This window comes from Netta rufina, assembly GCF_964035555.1.
Source record: "Netta rufina genome assembly, chromosome: 1".
NCBI classification, from domain to species: Eukaryota; Metazoa; Chordata; class Aves; order Anseriformes; family Anatidae; genus Netta; species Netta rufina.
Window position 1 is genome coordinate 95004381 of NC_140123.1, and position 19460 is coordinate 95023840.

A 19460-nucleotide genomic window follows, 5' to 3' on the forward strand; every position below is an offset into this window, starting at 1 on the left:
TGGGTCAAAAGATCTCCAAAAACTTCAAGCAGAACAAAATTCAGAGACTGTTCTCTAAAGAATTACAAATGAAACCCAAAGATAACAGAAAAAAGCATCAGCAATTTAAAATGAAATTCTAAGGAAGCTCCCAGTCTGATAAACACCTCAGTATTTTCCAACTTGTGGCCTTTTCAGAAAGATAAATAGTAGAGAACACTAATACTATTGTTAATATCTCCTACATTTGAGTAACTTGAAGCATTACTTGCAGGTTTCCTCTTGAAACTCTATACAACATTTGACCCTTTGGGAAGTCATAAAGAAATCATCCCAAAAGGTGTTGCACTTTGCACAGCAGCAGAAACCTAGCGCAAGATGCCCAACACTACCTTTTGTCACTTAGAAGTTCTCAAATAATGGTTCCATTTCAATCTCTTACCTGAACAGCTATCATTCTTGTATGAGGATTGTTTTTCATTACAGGTATACTTCTGCTTGCTTTTCCCTTCTTAGTCACCCGTAGACAACATTCAGCTTCATTTGTGCTATTTGCAACAGCAACACTGCCCTCATAAAATGAGTTATCCGAGTTCAACAGGCACTGAGGGTCTTTGTATGGTTGTGTTTCTGTTGGTGTTAAACTGCTGCAGACACATTTTCTGTCTGAAATAGCTGATTCATCATTATCCCGATGAGCTACATGGTCAGCATAAATATAATGAGGTTGCTCGGCAACGTTTGAAATGAGAGGCATTTGAGAAGTCATTGGCGATATTCTTTCACATCGATAACCCCAGGAAGGCTGAGGCAAGAACATATCGAGATTTTCAGAATCAAAGCATTCTAGTAAAACTTCAGAAAAAGACGACCTATTTTCTACGGTAGCAATATTCTGACTAAGCATTGATTGACATGAAGCGGGTAAAGAACAGGGCAAATACTGTGGAGTGTCATAGCTTGCTACTATTATATCAGGAGATGTAGATATATGAGGTTGCTCAAGATAAGACAGGGGTTTGAATTCCTTAGCAGCTGGATTTAGCTGTAGCTTGTTCTGGAAAGGATTTTCTTGCACATCACAGACAATAAAATTTTCTTCTTCATTAACTTCAGTCTCATTCCTGTTTATATTTTCTTTTATAAGAACTTCATGCTTTAGTAAGCTAATAATGTTATCCACCATAACGAAACGATGGGATTTCAGAAGAAAAGATTTCAGACCACCTTCATCTTCTACAATCTTTCGAGCTTCTTCAGGGAAATGTTCGTATTCCCCAGTTAGCAATTTATTATTAATTTCCATAGGACCATGTTCTTCCAATATTTGAGAGAAATAGCTTAAAAAAAAAAAGTTGTAATTGTTAATCAAGGTTTTCTCATACAAAATTTTCTGTCATTTTTTTTACTTGTCCACATCTTACTCAGAAACCTGCCACTAACTGAAAACACACTTATGTGCATACCTGCAACAGGCCATAACAACTCAAATTCTGGCCTTAATAAAATGTGTTTTTAAGTAGGATGTTGCAGGTAACATTTTTGTCTCCAAAAAGCAAATGATATTTATGTGAGGCATTATTGCAGAAAATGTACACACCACAGTTAACTGAGAATTGAAAGGATCAAAATAAGAAATAGACTGTCTAGGCAACATCTGTTAGTTGCCATTAGACAACAGATACATAAAATATGCTGTCAATAAACTGTATTGAGCCATCGTCTCTGTGTTGTTACATGCCTTTATTTTGACATTTAGGAATGACTACTGTGAGTACCGATGAAATGAACAGATAAATTACATCTTCAGATGTCAGAAATGCCATCCTGCTCACTGTTTCAAAGCAAAACTACAGTTTGCCATTTGACAGTTTTCCTTTATTACTTGCAAGCACATTCTTAAATGCAAGGCCTCAGTTTTCCTGCAGTGGTCCAAAATTAGAGCTTTCCTACTGTTCATAATTGTCAATTATTTCTATGCTGGGAATCAGATACTTTATTCCCAATTACTTCTGTCACTTCTGTCTAGAAATAGTATAGTTTTAATTTTCTAAAACAATGATATAGAACTTATATGTATTTCATCTTAAACAGTAAAATTTTTTGAACTGCTAAGCACAGAAATGTATACGTACTCATATAAACTTTCACAGGTTTGATCTGGATTATCATCCAAAAGTCTTTGATAGGTGTTACTACTTGAAATGTCATATACAGCTTCAAATTCCTCTCGTCCTCGAAGATATTCTGGGATTATACATGGTTCATAAAAGTATGCAAAATCTCTAAGATTTGAAAAAAAGAATAGGAACAATGATTTTTGTCTCTGGAAATAACTGCGTTTTTCACATATACTGAGAACATTATTACCATACGGTAGCTACACAGGTGCTAAGAAATATCCCAAACAGCAAACTCTTTCCTACCAACAGAATAAACGTTATCCCCCAAATACTTAACTGCTAAACTTCTTAAATTGAGAATAACTGACCCGTTAACTAGTAACTGTTAGTAATAGGTCTTAGTTCTTTCCTAGCAGCTTTCACATCTAGAAGAGCGAGCAAAACCAGGCTCAGGACACAGGAGTTTGACTGCTGATTACCACAAAAATTCTGAGCCGTGTCCTACATCACAACCTGCTTGATACAGCACAGAAGGCAAAGTTCTTTTGTGACTAATGGTATGTATATGGACTTATCAACCAATTTCTTCCTACAGTAAAATGGAAGAGGAAGATAAGATGTTACTTGAAAGAATCCCTTCTGGCCTAGAAGACTTATTGGGCTGCAACCTGCTAATCATTTGCTTCTCTCTTATTAAGATTTTAAAAATTCTAATACCCAATACACCTGTCCAGGAAGCGGAGAAGTAGTGGCTCTCTGGAAGCTCATATTAAGGTCATCTCAAAAAAACACTGAGATAGGAACCCAGACTTTCTAAAGTGTTTCAAAGCCTGTCATCTCTGGTACCTGGCAAAGTACTTTGAAGTTTGGGCAATAAAAGCAAAGGTACATGATGATACTTACAATGTATTTTCTTCTATAAATATCTTTTCTTCCTCTATTGGTGCTGTACTAACTCCACTGGATAATACTAAAATAGACTAATTAAAAACAGATTATTATTATTTTTCTTACTGGAAAATGATCTGATGTGAACAGTATGAGTAGGCAGACTATGGAACTGCAAAACTGCTAAGTACAATTATCAGTATTAATCCACAATGACAAGCTCCTTAACTTTAGATTATTAATTTCTTCTTCAGAATTTATTTTGGAAGAAGAAATTGGGACATTCCAACAGACAAAACAGTGTGTTTTGTTTTTTTCCTTTAGATGTGCCTGATTTTTCACTGAGTTTTATAACAAATACAGCTTTTTTGTTAAGACTTCTGTCTAAACTCATTCCATTGCTCTGCATATCAACTGAATTTCTAGGAATCTCTTCCACTATAATTGAGAGCCTTCAAACTTTAATAATTTTACTACAGGCAAGTCTGAGTGATCCCTAGTTCAACAGTTTTAGTATTATATCTCCTATTCTTATGTTCACCTATTACATGCTTTAGTTATCTTTTATTTTTTATTACTTATTAACTTTAGAAATACACGGACTTGTACAAATGGGTCCGTTAGGAAAAAAAAAAAAAAAAGGAAAATTCTGGCTGATGAAAATAACTTGAATCTTCATTTTACTTGAACTTCATGACAAAAAATATAAAACATTGGGGGCATGGATGAAATCAAGATGATTGCATCTGAGACAATCAATATAAAAGATCACTTTCAGCTAGAATATTATTTCTAGGAAAATCTATAAAACACTGAACACGTAACATTTTTTCTGAGCATTAAATGAAACGCATCTATTTTTCAGGTCTAGAAACTCGTTTTATGTTGACAAATTCATACTGTAACAAAACAAGGAAAATTGTGTTAATTGAGTCTACACAGCTTACTACTTCTTCAGGAAAAAAACATTTCATGGAATAACCTCCACAATATATTCAGGAAAACAGACGCTATACATCTGACCTCCAGCAACTCTAAAAAGACTATTTATAGTAGGCAGCTAAAAAGTTACTGACCTTTGAATCTCTACAGTTCTTCTTTCTGTTTTTGTTTTTAACTTTGATATTGTTAGTCTGAAAGAAAAAAAGAATCACTTTTTTATTAGAATAAAATTACGATGCATTTCCAAAACCAGTATATGAGTTCAAAAATGTCATACTAGAATTCTTATTCTGGTTTGAACAGAACAAGAAGCAAACAAAACCATCAGAAGTTTGGGTCACTTCAAATTGTTATTAAGATAAGCAATGATGGAGGAACTAAAATGCATCTTAATTTTTTAATGGCACTTGATTATATATTAACACAATTCTACTAACAGTAATTTAATGAGAGAACCAGAAATCGTCAATTTGTTTTAAGATATAAGTAACGCTGAAATAAAAATAGTTTTATTGTAATTGCTTTTACTTCATTCTTGTATTTCTAATTCACCAAAGAAAAGAGCAAGGGATTTCACATATTATTAAGATTGATATCTAGGTTAACTTACCAATATATCTTCATTTCCCTGCTTCTTTAATATGATGGTAGGGTCATCTATTAAAATGATAACAAAGTCATATTCATAAACTAAAATATTACTATTTCAAGTAATTTAGAACCGTGAACTACGAAATCATAGTAATAATTATTATACTCCCTCAAATACCATTGAGGCATCTCTAAGACTGTTGTTGCAGAATCATTATGCTTAAAATTAAAGAAAAATACCGATTTTGTTTGGATTGCATATATGCATAAAGGTTAACTTATGTGGTAGTTGTGGCACTTGAAACAAACAGCAGACCGTACCCTTTAAAAGAGTGATTTGCCTTTTAGACTATATTGAATTTTATGCACTGAACACATAAGTTCCCATATAATGAGGTTAGTAATTTACTGAGGTTTCAGCCTTTTGCAGAGTACACCAGATGAGGTGTAAAAACAGAAGAAATACAATTCTTATGAGAATAGAGACCTTAGCATATTTACCCATTTTATCAAAGAATTCATCTAAAGCTTGATGAAGAGATGGAAAATTTTCTCTATTGAGTTCTAACAGCCATATAAAACAACGAGCTTTTTCTAGAGGCGGTTTTGAGAAATAGTCAAGAACTTCTTTGTCTTCAGAATTTGTTGACACGTAATCAAATTTACTACCATACTTCTCATTCCAAAGCGTTGTTAAAATAGAAAGATCAAGTTCTTTTAAAAATTGTCCATATTGAAGGAAAAAGTTCTCTGTAGCTGTCAACCCTGAAAGAGTAGAAAAAAGACAGCATTTTATTGAGGCCTCAGAGTTTGTTTTTCAAGTGTGATATTCCTCTTAAAAGAGGAACCATTTGTTCCAGAAATTAAATATATGGTAGATGAAAGATTATGTAAAAACTTTTTTATTTTGTAAATGCAAGCTAAAAAAGACAAATTAATTTTATATGAATTTTACTATAATAAATCTCTACAAATTCCTTCAAGGACATGGATACAACACAAAATAAAGAATCCTTGGTACCTTATGTCCATTTTGCCTGCAAAAAGAAACTTGTATCTTCATCCAATTATAAATTCAATAGGAAACCACACAGCAAGGCAACACTACCAAAGAGAACCAAGTTAAACTACTTCCAAGTGATCTTACCATATCTTTCCAAAAGCAAATGATTTAGACAAATAGTCTCATTTAAGCCTAAAAAATTGTTGGCAAAAAAAAAATGTTTAGTTCTTTTTCCTACATGGGCAAAGCCCTGCCTACATTAAAATGCTTTACTTATTCAGAAAAATTTGTCTCTGCAGAGAAGAGAGAGGTGGTTGCTGTGTTACTGATGGTCACATCTTCTTCTCTAGAAATCCTGCTATGGATCAAATAAATGAAGAAGAAGAACAAAGTTTCACTTCATCACCCATCAATGTTAACAAAGCAAGACTGGAAAATATAGAGGTTATATTCATCTGCAGACTGAACAATTATGGCCAGGTAAGGTCTTCTGCTATTACATAAACATATAGCCTACCCAAGTTGTTAAGGTGTTTCATCCACTTCTGTAACTTGGGATCCACTTCTTCCAGCTCACTCAACACATGAATAAAACCCCTTGTTTTCACTCTGTTTTTTTCCTGAATTAAGTAACTGATGAGCTGCTCCATCACTGCATGTGACATGCTGCTAGTTTTGCAATATGATGTGTAATCCTCCTCACTGATTACAGACCAGGAAAGCAATTCCTTTAACAGTCTGGCAGCATCACGAACAGCAGTTTTTATTTGCTCAGCATTTTGAATGATACGCTGAAGGACTCTATCACCAGTATATAAGCCTCGATCATAGCCTGCATAACCTAAAGTGGGATTAAAAAAAAAGAAAAGAAAAAAAGAATAACAGGATTTCATGTTTATTTGCCACAAATAAAAGCATCAACTTTAAAGAACATAGAATCTGGACTAAGTGGAGTTTTCTTTTTACTGGATTTTTAATATTAGCTTTTTCACAATACCTAAAATTACAATTTTTTTTTTTTATATAATGTATGTATTTTTTAGTATATAAACTTGCTTTATCTTCATAAATTTGACAGTACGTGGCTTTAAATCTGGTTTACACAACTAAGTAATCCTTAGTACCTCAACTGGATTTTGGAAAGAATATGTTTTTTTACCTGCCAATAGCAGCAGCTTGAAGCAATTGCCTGTACAAATTTATTTTTTTCTGTGCAGGCTGTATGCCAGCCCTGATGCAGAGAGAGAACTTCCCCAAGCATCAGTTTCCAGAGCAAAAGCACATTTCTGAACATCCAAGCATATACCTTGGATGCAAAGACTATCAGTCTAGCAAAGACTGCTCAGACATGAAGAACTTCATTCTTGATTCCTTGGTTCAAAAAGGAACATAAACCATCATACAGTACAAACTTCCAGTTATTTATAGAGACTAAAACCAAAACTGAAAAAAGCAATCCTTAGCATAAATTTAAGTTCCTATGGTAAAATTATACAAGTCTTCAGGTTTGGGGAGGGTATGTCCAAAATTAGTAGTTTTCCATCATTTGATTTAGGACATCCAGAATGCTAACTATGGTATCTCATATTGTTTTAGAACAATCATCCATAATTCTACATACCACTGTGATCACGGTATTGAGATGGTTCGTTTCCCATCTGGTTTTCTTCTATTTTCTGTTTAGCAGCATTCAGTGCATCCTTCCGTGCACATTTTCTTCGTATTTTTTTTTCTTGTTTCATTTTTAGCTTCCTAAAACTGATAAAAACAATTAAACAGTGAATCTAATGTTAAGATAAATGTGCCTAATTACTTTGGCAAATTAACTTTTTTTCCATGTCTTACAATAGCTATACACTTCCATTCCACTGTAAAATATTATTTTGAATAGCACATATATAATAAAACTTTTTTTTTTTTTTTAACTCATTAAGAAACCACAAAATTTCATTAAAGTCTCATAAAAACAAGTATGTAATGGTAGGAATATTCTCAAGATTCCTGAAATTATTTTACTCCAAATTTTACTTTTAATGTCTGAAATAGCATTAAGTACCTGAAATACTTTTTTTTTTTTTCCTTTCTCAATTTATAACACAACATTTTGCACCAAATAATACCATAACTTTTATTAACTTATTTTTATTCCAAGAAGATACTCTAAATTAATTTTAATGTCTCATTATTTATAGTTTTGCTTCAGCTATAGTATAACTATAGTATATATACTATATATAGTACATACTATATAGTACACTATACTAGTATGTAGTATAGTATATACTATAGTATATATACTATATAGAGAGTATATATACTGTGTATATGCAGTATATACAGTATATATATACACACACACCAGTGTGCATATATATAGTATATATACACACACTATATATATTTTATATATATATATAGTATATATAGTATGTACTCTACACTATAGTGTATATATAATATACTATAGTATATAATGTATATACATGTAGTATACTATACTATAGCTATACTATAGCTATAGTTAACTGAATCGAGTTAAGCTCAATTCAGTTATGTCAAAGGTTTTGGTACTAACTTACTGAAATATCATTACTATATGGAGTTTTTATTTACATTGATTTCTAATCATTCCTATAAACTTCGCTAGATGGTGTGGTGCTGAACTTATGCTATGCAGTGATTCTTCTCCCACACAGCTAAAATCTTGCTGACTTCTTCCCTCTAGCAACATAGGAATAGAACAACGCTTGCAATTTAAGATTGAAAATAGTGGTGGTATTCTAATCCAGATGCACTCAACTTGCAACACTGTGTTTTTATTAGGACACTCGAGCCATTATGAAAATTAACAGAAAACCATTCTTTTAGCATTCCAATTGTTAAATATCTTAGCACAAACGAAGGACATGCATGGAGAGCTGAAGTAAAGAGAGTTCCTAAGTTCTACACATAGCCTCTGCATCATAATTGTGCCATACGATGTTACTTCACCACCCACACATTTCACAGTGAATTAGGTTTCAGGTATACGGGCTTAAAAGATGTCTATGTCCATTTATAGTCAAAAGCTATAGTCAGGTGCTAGTTGCCAAGAAATCAATGGTGCAACGGACAATGTAATCCTCAATAGGAAGGTGCGGTATATCAGTTTTTGCAACAACTCATATCCCATATATTTGAAGAGGAATGGTCACATCCTGTGACCAAAATAAAAATGATGATTTAAAGAACTAAGACCACTAGAGAGCTAACAATAATTTTAACAACAATAACAACAATAATTTATTCAGAAATATCAGTCAATGCCCTTCTGTGCTCATATTTGTAAAAATAATATACAGAGCTACAGGTTTATAAGTTAATTTAAATATTTTTATGATGGGACAATAAAGTACTTTTACCCGACTTCCTAGTCTATCTGCTTTTTTTTTTTTTTTTAATCAAAAAATGATTTCCGTTCATTCAAATACATCTTTTCAGATGTAAAGGACAAGAATAGCTTTCCAAAGTACCTGTGGTGTTTTAGCAATTCATAAGAAATTAATTTCTAGAAAAAAACTCCCTCCTCCAAAATGACTGAACTTATTTTTAAATGGTAGAGAGCTTACCTTGAGCATTTCTGTTTAATATTGGCTCTTGGTGGTTCCTTGGGTTTTGTGATTTTTTGTTCAAACTACCAAAACAATTGACATCACATTGATTAAAACTTGGGTTACAATGCAACATTGATGTTCTCAAAACCAAACAGCATTTGATGCTTTGGAAAACAATGAAAGTAATACTACAAAAGACACTGTGCACCCTTGCACATATGCCTCATGAATGTCTACCTAAATACCGTCTTCTACTACTACAACTTAGTACACAGCAATATATTTCTCTGAAAAAAAAAGACAAGTGGAAATATAACACAAGGCCAGAAGAACTGGATGCTGTTTCTAGTTCTAGTTTACTAGTGGGCAGGAAGCAAAATTTACAGTCTTTTTTTTTTTTTTTTTTTTTTTTTCCGCTTCTCACAGACCAACAGAAACATTTCCAGTTCCCTTCAGTGACAGTTCTAACCAAAACAAGGTTAAGAACAGAACAGGTAATTTACGTCCCTAAATAATGCTCAGATTTTTAGTGAAGATAACATATTACTTATGAACTTGCATATTATTTCTGAGTTACATTATCACCTTCACTTTATCTCCTTCACCAAAGTAAATATTTTAAAGATTATTTTCATATTTTATATGAACATTTACTTACTTCGCATTTTACCAAACCAGAAGAATTGAAAATAACTATTTTTGAAATAAGACCCGTACAATCAGGAGTGAAACATAATTCTTGAAGAAAATCCTGTAGGAGAAAATGGTACACACAAAGAAGACATTTAAATTCATACAAATTCTATGTTTTTATACAGATTACAGTTTCTTTATTTGAGTTCAACAAGGTAATTAAAGCTACCGTGTGCCTAAACTCTTACTGGATGAGGATAGAAAATCACAGCTGACTTGGCAAGGACTGCAAATCCAAAGGTTCCTATACCTATGGCATATACTTGTTATTCTCAAAGCCACAGTAAATCCCCTCCTCCTCCAACTTCAGGTTCAAGAGTCAACTTTAAGAATATTACTTTATGAGTTCATACCCTCCCTGGATTTCTCTTCATTTTATATTGACTGCCAATATCATCTTTTGTAAAATTACTTTAGATATACTCAATGTCAGTTCGTTTCTTCAACAGCAAGACTGTAGAAGGAATACACTTCTATATGGGAGAACATAAACGATGTAATAGAAACAGGCTAAGCATACTGCATCGGATTTATGTGGCAAGATTTTGGTAGGAGTGGGGGCTGCAGGGGTGGCCTCTGTGAGTGGGGCCCAGCAGCTGCCCCGTATTAGATAAGAGCCAGCTCCAGATGGCTCCAAAAGAGACCTGCCACTGGTCAGAGCCAAACAGTAAGTGATGTTGTTTGCACCTCCGTGAGACCAGATTTAAGAAAGGGAGAAAAGGAGAAAAAGGCCATGCAACAGCAGCCTGAAGAGAGGGGTCAGAACCAGCCCTGCAGCCCCCAAGGTCAGTACAGCAGGAGGGCAGGAGGTGCTCCAGGCAGGTAGCAGCAGTTCCCTGCAGCCTGTGGAGAGGCCCCTGGTGGAGCAGGCTGTCCCCCTGCAGCCCATGGGTCCCACATGGAGCAGATCTCCACGCTGCAGCCCCACCATGGGTGGAGGAGCCCCCGTGGAGCAGGTGGATGTGGCCTGGAGGAGGCTGCGGCCCATGGAGAGCCCCCGCAGGAGCAGGCCCTGAGCAGGTGCAGAGCCATGTGGGAGCAGTGCTTGAAGAGCTGCTGCCTGTGGGCAGCCCCTGCAGGCTCAGCTGGGGAAGGATGGCATCCCATGGGAGGGACCCCATGGGGAGCAGGGGCAGGGAGGGACCCTGAGGGAGCAGTGGAGAAGTGTTGGGGGCTGACCCCATTCCCCTGTGCTGCTCAGGGGGAGGAGGTAGGAGAGAGTGGATAGGAGGAAGGTGTTTTTAGCTTGCTTTTAGCTTCCCACTGTTCTGTAGTCTGTTAGTAATATGCAGCAAATTATTTTAATCTCCCTATACAAAGTTTGTTTTCCCTGTAATGATAATTGAGTGATCTCCCTGTCCCCTGTGATTTCAACCCTTGAGCCCTTTTCATTGTATTTTCTTCCCCTTTTCTTTTGAGGAGGGGCAATGAGAGAGTGGTTATAGTGGAGTTCTGCTGTGTAGCAGGGTAAAACCACCACAAATACACAAGCCTTTCTTCTGTAGACAAAAGCAAGCTTTGCCCACACTTGCATATTAGACAATTTAGCAAGAGACCCCTCTTTCCTGTCTCTCTTCTTGCTATTGTCAAATGAATGCTACAGCCATATATATGTTCCACTTCACTTCCCACAGACCAAAGGAATGCTGTAATATTGACCAAAAAAAAAAAAAAAAAAAGCTTCTAGTCTGACACAGGTCTTACCTTATCATTTTTATCACTGTAGTTTGTAGTTTTCAACTTTTTCCAACAGCTGATATGAAATTCCACTCTACATTGCTGACAGCAGGTAATACGTATAAAACCCTAACATTGGAAAATAATATTAACATCTTTGAAGACAACAGAAAAACAGTGCACAACTAACAAAAGATAGAATAAAATGGTCTGTTCTAGATAGTGGTCTAATATAAAAGTGGATAGAAAACATGAAAACAGAATACTGCATTCCCCAAACCCTTTTAAACTAAAATTTACCTTAAAGTCCGGATCTGTAAAAAATATTTGGATTTTGGAGTGGCCATGGCATTGCTGATAGCGACAGACTGCATCTGGTTCTGGAGGAAACTTGCATTCCTCGATACAATTCTTTAAGATCAACTGAGAAACAATAAAACAGTATCAGATAAATTGCACAGAAACCAGGAGAAGATTAAATATCTACTTCCAGGGAACTTTCCAGTGAAACAGACAGACGTCACTTTTTGAACAGCATACAACTAATACCAAAAGGTAACTTTTACTAGTGAAAGCCATGCAAGATTGTATTTTATGCCAAAATATTCAAAAGCTCATTTGAATTGCTATCAACTAAGTACCATAGTTTTCCTATGTGCAGGTTTATACATGCTTAACAAATTCGAATTGCATGAGAATATAGTAAGTTTTCTATACCAAAATTCCCAGGGACAGCTCAGACCTGGTGCTGCACTGGAGCTAGTGAGGTCTCCCTAAACAGCGTCTAAAGGTAAAGATATTAAAATAGGTTTATGTCAAGTGCGTTCCAAGTCCCTTGGTGTTGGCATTGAGCCCAAATTAATGAAACATTATTAGAAACAAATAGACCTCCAGTTGCAGCCTTTCAGATATTTGCATTACGCTCTCGAGCAGTCCCAGACCACAGCTGTATAAGGCCAGCTTACTACAGTATTAGCCTGATGTCTATGAGAAATCATTGCACCCGTCACACTGTTAGGAAACAACAGAACTGCTGCTTTGACCAGAAACAAAACAGGTTAATACAGTATAGCCACTTTCATACAGTGAGTAACCTCACATGCTCTGCTGTGTCAGAGTGCCTGCATGCTGAGCAGCTCGTGCGTCTTGACTTTCATGGCATAGTAAACTTCAAAGCAATAACACCACCAAAAATTAAAAAGCTTTTCAATACAAAAGAGTAATTTGTAATTTCAGAACCAGACGTTGGATTTTTCAATTCAAACAAGGAATTTTACTTTAAGAACTATACAGTCAAAGTCTCCCATTTGGTTTTAAATATAACATTACTTACACAATTTTCAACTTCATATTTTTGCTAATTCTCATTTCTAATGTGTTCACTCTAGCATTACATTGCATATAGTATTCATAGCCGTTTAGTTCGATAAGATCAAACTCCCATTATGTACAACTTGGGGCTGATTAGAACCACATTATTACATAAAAATACCCAAGTATAAACTCTTATACAGAGACCTGCCCTTGTGCTGTAAATGGTATGCTTTCCAAGAGTATAGTTTTGCCATTGCAAAAAGCTCTTCTCTGCACAGACCAGGCTTTGGGGTTGACAGTGCTCTAGGAAGTTTACTTGCACTGGCTGCTTCATGCAGAACCCCTCCTCACTTTCTGTCCTCCACTTTCCTTGGCCTTGATAATGGGGGGAAAGGAACAAAGTGAGGATGAGAACTTAAGAGTCACACTACTGAGCTTTGGGTGATTTTTATTTTTATTTTTTTTTGGAATGGCCATTTGAGAGAATAGGATTTTTATTTTTGTGGTTAAACATACCTGTAAATTCTCTTTTCGTGTTTCTTCAATGACCTGAGATGTTGTGGGCCAAGTTAACACTCCAGGTACAATCTTACGACTGACCATTGTTTGCGACTTCATAAACTGATCAAGCGCATCTGAGAATCTGAAGTTTAAGCAGGCACAACATGTTCAAATCATCTATTAACGACTTCTGCTCAGAATATGATTCTTTCATTATTCATTTTATGACCCAAGAAAAACAAACAGTAACAATAAGAGTACGTGGGATGAAAAAGAATTAAATTATGTGATAATAAATGGCTATCCAGTGTAGAAGACTTGAGGCCTGTGGCAGTGGCTGGGCAAAGGGTCCAGAGTTCATGCATGGGTATTAAGCAGACTGAGAGCCTGTGCTGATATTCAAGGGATACATGACTGTGGGTGTGCTTGTTAATCTGGAGCGTGAGGACAAGCATAGTTTCACTAGCCACCTTCAATCCCAGTCAGCCAGGGAGGAGGCTCTTATGTTTTGTGTGAGTTCAGATAGTGCTGCATGGGTGTTGAAGGGGCAGCCTGTGTGGCCAGCTCTATTCACAAGTGTCTATGGGTGTGTGCAACTCTTCTGGACATACACAGCCTAAAGCTAAGCTTCTACCAGCCAAAACTGCAAAGGGAAGAGACAGCCACAGCCATGGGACTGGGACACAGGCAACTTAGAACAGACCTGGCTACACTGCAGCAGCAGGAAGGAGGAAACCCCTCCCAGAGTCCAACACTCCCTGGCCAGGTTCTTTCAGATATTCCACACAGAGGGGGGGGTTAATGGTTAATATCAAACTTACTCATCTGATAAGTCTGGCATTGTATTAGGTTTAAAAGGCAAGGGTTGGGTTTTGGCCAGTGGGGGTGGGGGACAAGGGTGCAGGGGCATCTAAGATCAACCCACCATAGGCTTTTGATTGGGATTTTGATTTAGTAGAGCGAAACTGGATCCTATCCTGGAATCACAGCACAAGCTGGGAGTTTCCAGCTTCTAGAAAGGAATTTGTGAACTGAAGCCAGCCCATTGCTCTCTTCAAAGATTAGTTGTCTACTTTTCACACGTTTTGTCCGTCTGAGCCACATACACGCACCCCCTATTCTGGTCTGGCTAGCTCAGGAAGATCATTGCTATTTATTTCAGGAAACTTGATGACTCACTGATGCAGGTGGCTTATCTAAAACCAAGGTTACTCCCCTGTCTCCCTGGTGTTGAAGTAAGTTCAGCTTTCTTTACAATGCATTCTTCCCCAAACTCATCATTTTTTACTCTGCCTATGAGCTCTCCTCCACTGTGGGGGTGTGCTGGTTGACCGGTCACGTCCCCATACCCTGGAGGCTGCTGGATTCAGCAGCTTCCATTACATTTTTAACAGAAAAAAAAAAAAAATGTAATAAATCATTCTGATATTTGAATGTGTTGATTAACAAAGAATAGTTCCTAAGAAATCATACAGGACTTCCTCAAATGAAAATATTTTTTGTATCAAGTATTGAAACTTTCTATTACACAAACCTGTTTTGCCTGAGGTATACTTTTCCAATTCCATAGTATGCCAGACAATCAAATCTTTCTTCCTGGTACTGTTCAATTATTTTGTTAAACTGGTCTTCAGCCTTTGTCAGTGCCTTGAAAATAAATTTAAGACAAGAACATGACATTTAGCCAGAAGCTTTTCAGTTTTTCCCCTCTTTTTCCCTCCAGTAGAGTGGGTCAATATGCCCTGTTGTTTGATCAGTCCTATGAACTGTAAACAGAATTAAACAATTTTATGTTCACACACAAAGGGCTCTAAAAACATGGGCTCTAAAAAATAATGATATGAGCTAATTGAGACCAGACATTTTTAATTAATTGAAAGACACTGAATATTTATAAACAATACTGAAGCAGGACAGGGGGAAAGGGTGCATCCTTCTGTTTTGGTGTTTTCTGGAACCAGAAACTTTTTTTTTTTTTTTTTTTTTTTGAAGATTAGTGCATAACCATGTTATGACAAAGATGAAGTTGAAGAAAAAAAATGAATATACTTCAGTAATACTTAAGAATCTCATTTGAAACCTTAAAAAGTACTTTTCTTATTTGGTAGCTTAAGTTGTCTAAAACTATTAAAGACCTAGTCCCAGATTTTAAAAAAAACACACATGGTTTTCAAAACTGTGGCAATGCTTTCCTTCCCAACTCATTTTATGTCTGCTAAGAGGAGACAAAAACAGATGATCAACTGCCTGAACTAAAACTTTGAATAAAAGCAATGTAGTATCTTAATGTCATACCTCAGGCTGTCCTATCCCAAGGAGAGCAGTGGCATGTCCATAGATGATTACAACGTAATTAATAATACGAAGATTCAATTGCTGTAAATAGAGTCAAATTATAGTAATAGCGCAAAAACACTTGGTTAGTAATAAGAATATTACTATCTACTGTAAATTGAAAATCTTCACCACAATAGACACAGGAAACCATCATAGTTTCTACACGGATTAATGTTACAATCAGCATAAGAAGTGAAGGTAAACTGCACCTTTACTGCTGGTCATTTCATCCTGATACATCAGAGTGATACATCCTGATCCTTTTAAAAATGCTACAATTACTGACCTTGGTATGTTTTCATGCAGTACAGTGTAACTTTGCTAGATTTCATATTCAGAATCGAGCAGATTCTGTTATGTTTTTAAATAAAAAAAACTTCTCTCAATATTTTACTTTCTAATAAACTAGGTCACAATTCCAGATGGGTTGGTGCATTACTTGCTTAGTAATGCATTTAGTACAGACTTGCTCTTGGTACTGCAATAGCTCTTACTAAAATGAGACCTTGAAGTACAGAGATGCATGTGCACACAAATGTTCACAGAAAACTTAATGCTACAGTAGACTTAAAAAATTTAGGATGCCAATTGGGTCACTGGCAGAATGACTAGATACACTCACACAAAAATTCCCAATACTTGCATCAAGGCATTACCTGATCAGAATAATATTAAATTATTTTCACCCTACAACATTATCAGTTAAGCTAACAACAGACAGTAGTTTCATATTAAGTAGTTTGGTAAATATTTTAAAAATTGTATATAGAAATGTACATGTGTATGCTGAACATTACAAAGATAGAATTACAAAGATATAATACTATAGTTCTCTTATCCTGTTCTCATTTTTTTTAATTTTTAAGCTCCTTGGCATACATATCAGTGCAACACCTAACACTGGAGTCAACATCACAGGCAACAACTCAGCAACACTTATTTTGGTTGAAGGAAGGAATGACACACAGTATTGAAAGAATAAAGCTCAATTACCCTAATAACTAAGTTATTCCTCTCAATTATTTACCTTTAATTCTGAAGGATTTAGAATGCTCAGTAATTGTGAAAAGGCTTGTTCAGCACTGCGACACCGCTGGTCCATCAAGGCTGTATAACCATCACGAACAAGGGATTTAACCTCTTCTAGCAACATAGCTGAATCCACCTAAAACATTTAGGAAAACAGCAACTCAGAATGAAAACAGCCCTTTTTTTTTTTTTTTTTTTTAAATAAAAAAGTGAGCTATTTACTAAAATACTTATCCAATAGGCAACTGTCCAAATTTTGTACTTCTACAGTTTTATCGTAATACCACTTTTAAAGCTGGTCAGGTACTTTTTTTTTTTTTTTTTTTTTTTTTTTAAGTAGTTTTAAATTCAACTTCTAAAAACTTAATTATGGACCTACTGCTGACAATCTCTTAAAAAACTTTTTTATTTTATTTATTTATTTATTTTTTACTGAAGTCTAGATCAGTTTCCCTTCAGAAAGTTCCAAGTTTATTTCAAGCATTATCTTAATACTTCTTACATATAAAAAGCAGACATCTCTCCTCCCACTTGTAGACTCTGTCTCATGTACAAACATTTTTAAAAAACAACAAATCAATACAAGCAGTTGCAGAATTAGGAACTTGGTCTGCTGAAACACTAAAAATAATGTTGTTATGCTTTGGAAAGAGATCATTGTGCTAGTGTAGAAGTACTTTGAAGCTCCTCCATCACCTTCTCCTGTCATCACAAGCAAAACCAAACAAGAAGGCCCACCTGTGTATTTTAGACTAACTCTTAATTAACTAGGAATTCTGCCTTACAAGCTTTTCATTAACTTTTTTTTTTTCCCTCCCTCTTCATACATGACAATTCAAAGTTATTTTGTTCCCCGGGATTCTGAATACAGGCTTGTGGGCCGGGAAAAAATAATGGTAAGGTTTTGGAAGAATGGGACATATTAATAATCAGTTGCCTGATTTTTAAACATTACAATAATGTTGTAGTTAATTGTATTCCTGTGAAAGAAACTAACATTTTGATATACTAAAATTAATGCTCATCCAGAACACAATTTCTGTATCATCTACGAACTTCAATCATACTTTGTTTTTGTTCTGTCACCTGGCCAAAAAGGACAAGCGTAGAAAAATACCCATGATCCAATGAAAGTTGTAAACAGAAGTGGCAAGGACAGCAGAAACAAACTAGCAGGTACAGGAGAAAAAATGCAGGAAAGATATTTTTTAATTTCCTAGAAGTACTGACATGAGGTAATGCTGTCAGAGCATACAGGTATAGAACAGAACTAATTTACTGCTAAGCTAATAATGTACATACGACATGTGAAGCTGATTAAGCCAACTAAAAAATTGGGTTTTGATTCTAGTGCTGCATTAACCTTACAAAAATAGGTATTTTTAAGGAAGCAAGGGAGTCTTAGTGCAGTCAGCACCTGCATCTTCTCCTGAATCCATTTTTCTCTTTTTTATGAAGTAACTAATCAGCAAGTGACTAATTATGTATGCCCCCATTAATTAATTCATTCAACAGTTTGGGAATACTCATTATTTGTTGCTAATAAGACCTGAGAAATAAGACCTCAATTTCTGAATTTTATTGAGTTTGAACAGCTGTTCAACAAAAAGTTCTGTGACCATTTCCAAAGATATCTATCAAATACTGGAAAAAATATTTAATCTGAACTCCTGGGGAAGTACTATAAGCCCCTGAACGACTCCCAGTGATTTTTACAGTTTCATATATAAATTGAGATACAAGCGAGCCAATTTACTAACTATTTCTAGCTATTTTATGAGTACATTGGAAATCTATGTAACAAAACTGCATGGTGTCTTTCAGGAGTGGAAGGTGATTTCATTGTACAAAAGCAGAAAGTAAATTGATTTTGCTTATCTGTGTTTACACAACAAGAAATAAACATTCAAATGGTCTACCTCTCGGGTTCATCCTGACAGGCAATGATACATTGACTTTGGTCTTGCCTTTCATGCCTCGTAGGAGCTGCTACCATTTCAGATCTTTTACCTTTCTACTTTGCCTTGCTAGTCATAAGTCTCTGACAAAATTCCTTAATTTCTCTTTTCTAGTTTTCATTATCTGAGTATTCCATGGCTCCAGACCTGCTTTCAATCTTTACATTCAGTATTTGTCTCCTCTTCCTTTGAAGAGAACACCACATAACAGTGGTCTGTAGCGATCAATGTTAACTTCTCTTTTAACACTGCTATTTTCTCTGGTGTTCGTGCATGCAAGTTTACATTTGTATTTCATTCAAACTAAATATTTCTATAGCAAATCTCTGCATCTAAGCCATCTCTGAGTAAGAATCAATTCTTTCAGTTGGATGGAAGAAGTTTGATCTAGGACCAACTAAGAACCTAAAGAAACCGCTCAGTATAAGTACATACTATTTTCTGGTTATTAAACAGATGGATGCATAAACCCCCACTGACTTCAGTATTAAAACCATGCATTTGATATATAGCTAGTCACATTTCAAGTATTTAAGCATTAAGAAATAATTCTGAGAGAAGTTATGAAACCACATATGCTTCCTGACACCCAATAAAAGATGATCTCGTTGCCTTTTCTTCAGGGTCACAATAGATTTTCTTTCTTCTGACTAGACCTTTTGTTCACAAAGCTTTTCAGCATGCACCATCACCGAGACAGCTGCCTTTTGTGAATGTAAAGCTAAACGGCAGTGGGAGGGGGAGAGGAGAAGCAAAAAGAGGACTACCAGCAATGAGACAATATAAATCAGTGTAATCACATGACCTTTGTTTCTTGATAGAAATCAGGCTA

At 35.5% G+C, this 19460-nt stretch overlaps 1 protein-coding gene across 3 annotated transcripts in view; it reads right to left on the reverse strand.

Moving 5' to 3' along the window:
• The window catches only part of TTC3 (tetratricopeptide repeat domain 3), a 62751-nt gene that overhangs the window by 14796 nt on the left and 28495 nt on the right, over window positions 1–19460 (reverse strand). For all 3 annotated transcript variants that reach the window (XM_084289053.1, XM_084289054.1, XM_084289052.1), the window contains exons 18-33: window positions 16669–16806; window positions 15600–15680; window positions 14839–14951; window positions 13320–13446; window positions 11790–11912; window positions 11517–11618; window positions 9778–9870; window positions 9135–9199; window positions 7148–7284; window positions 6044–6367; window positions 5025–5288; window positions 4543–4589; window positions 4067–4123; window positions 3006–3082; window positions 2115–2264; window positions 422–1319 (exon numbers count right to left, since the gene is read on the reverse strand). In XM_084289053.1, coding sequence (XP_084145179.1) covers window positions 422–1319; window positions 2115–2264; window positions 3006–3082; window positions 4067–4123; window positions 4543–4589; window positions 5025–5288; window positions 6044–6367; window positions 7148–7284; window positions 9135–9199; window positions 9778–9870; window positions 11517–11618; window positions 11790–11912; window positions 13320–13446; window positions 14839–14951; window positions 15600–15680; window positions 16669–16806 — 2796 coding nt within the window. The remainder of the gene's footprint in view (window positions 1–421; window positions 1320–2114; window positions 2265–3005; window positions 3083–4066; window positions 4124–4542; window positions 4590–5024; window positions 5289–6043; window positions 6368–7147; window positions 7285–9134; window positions 9200–9777; window positions 9871–11516; window positions 11619–11789; window positions 11913–13319; window positions 13447–14838; window positions 14952–15599; window positions 15681–16668; window positions 16807–19460) is intronic.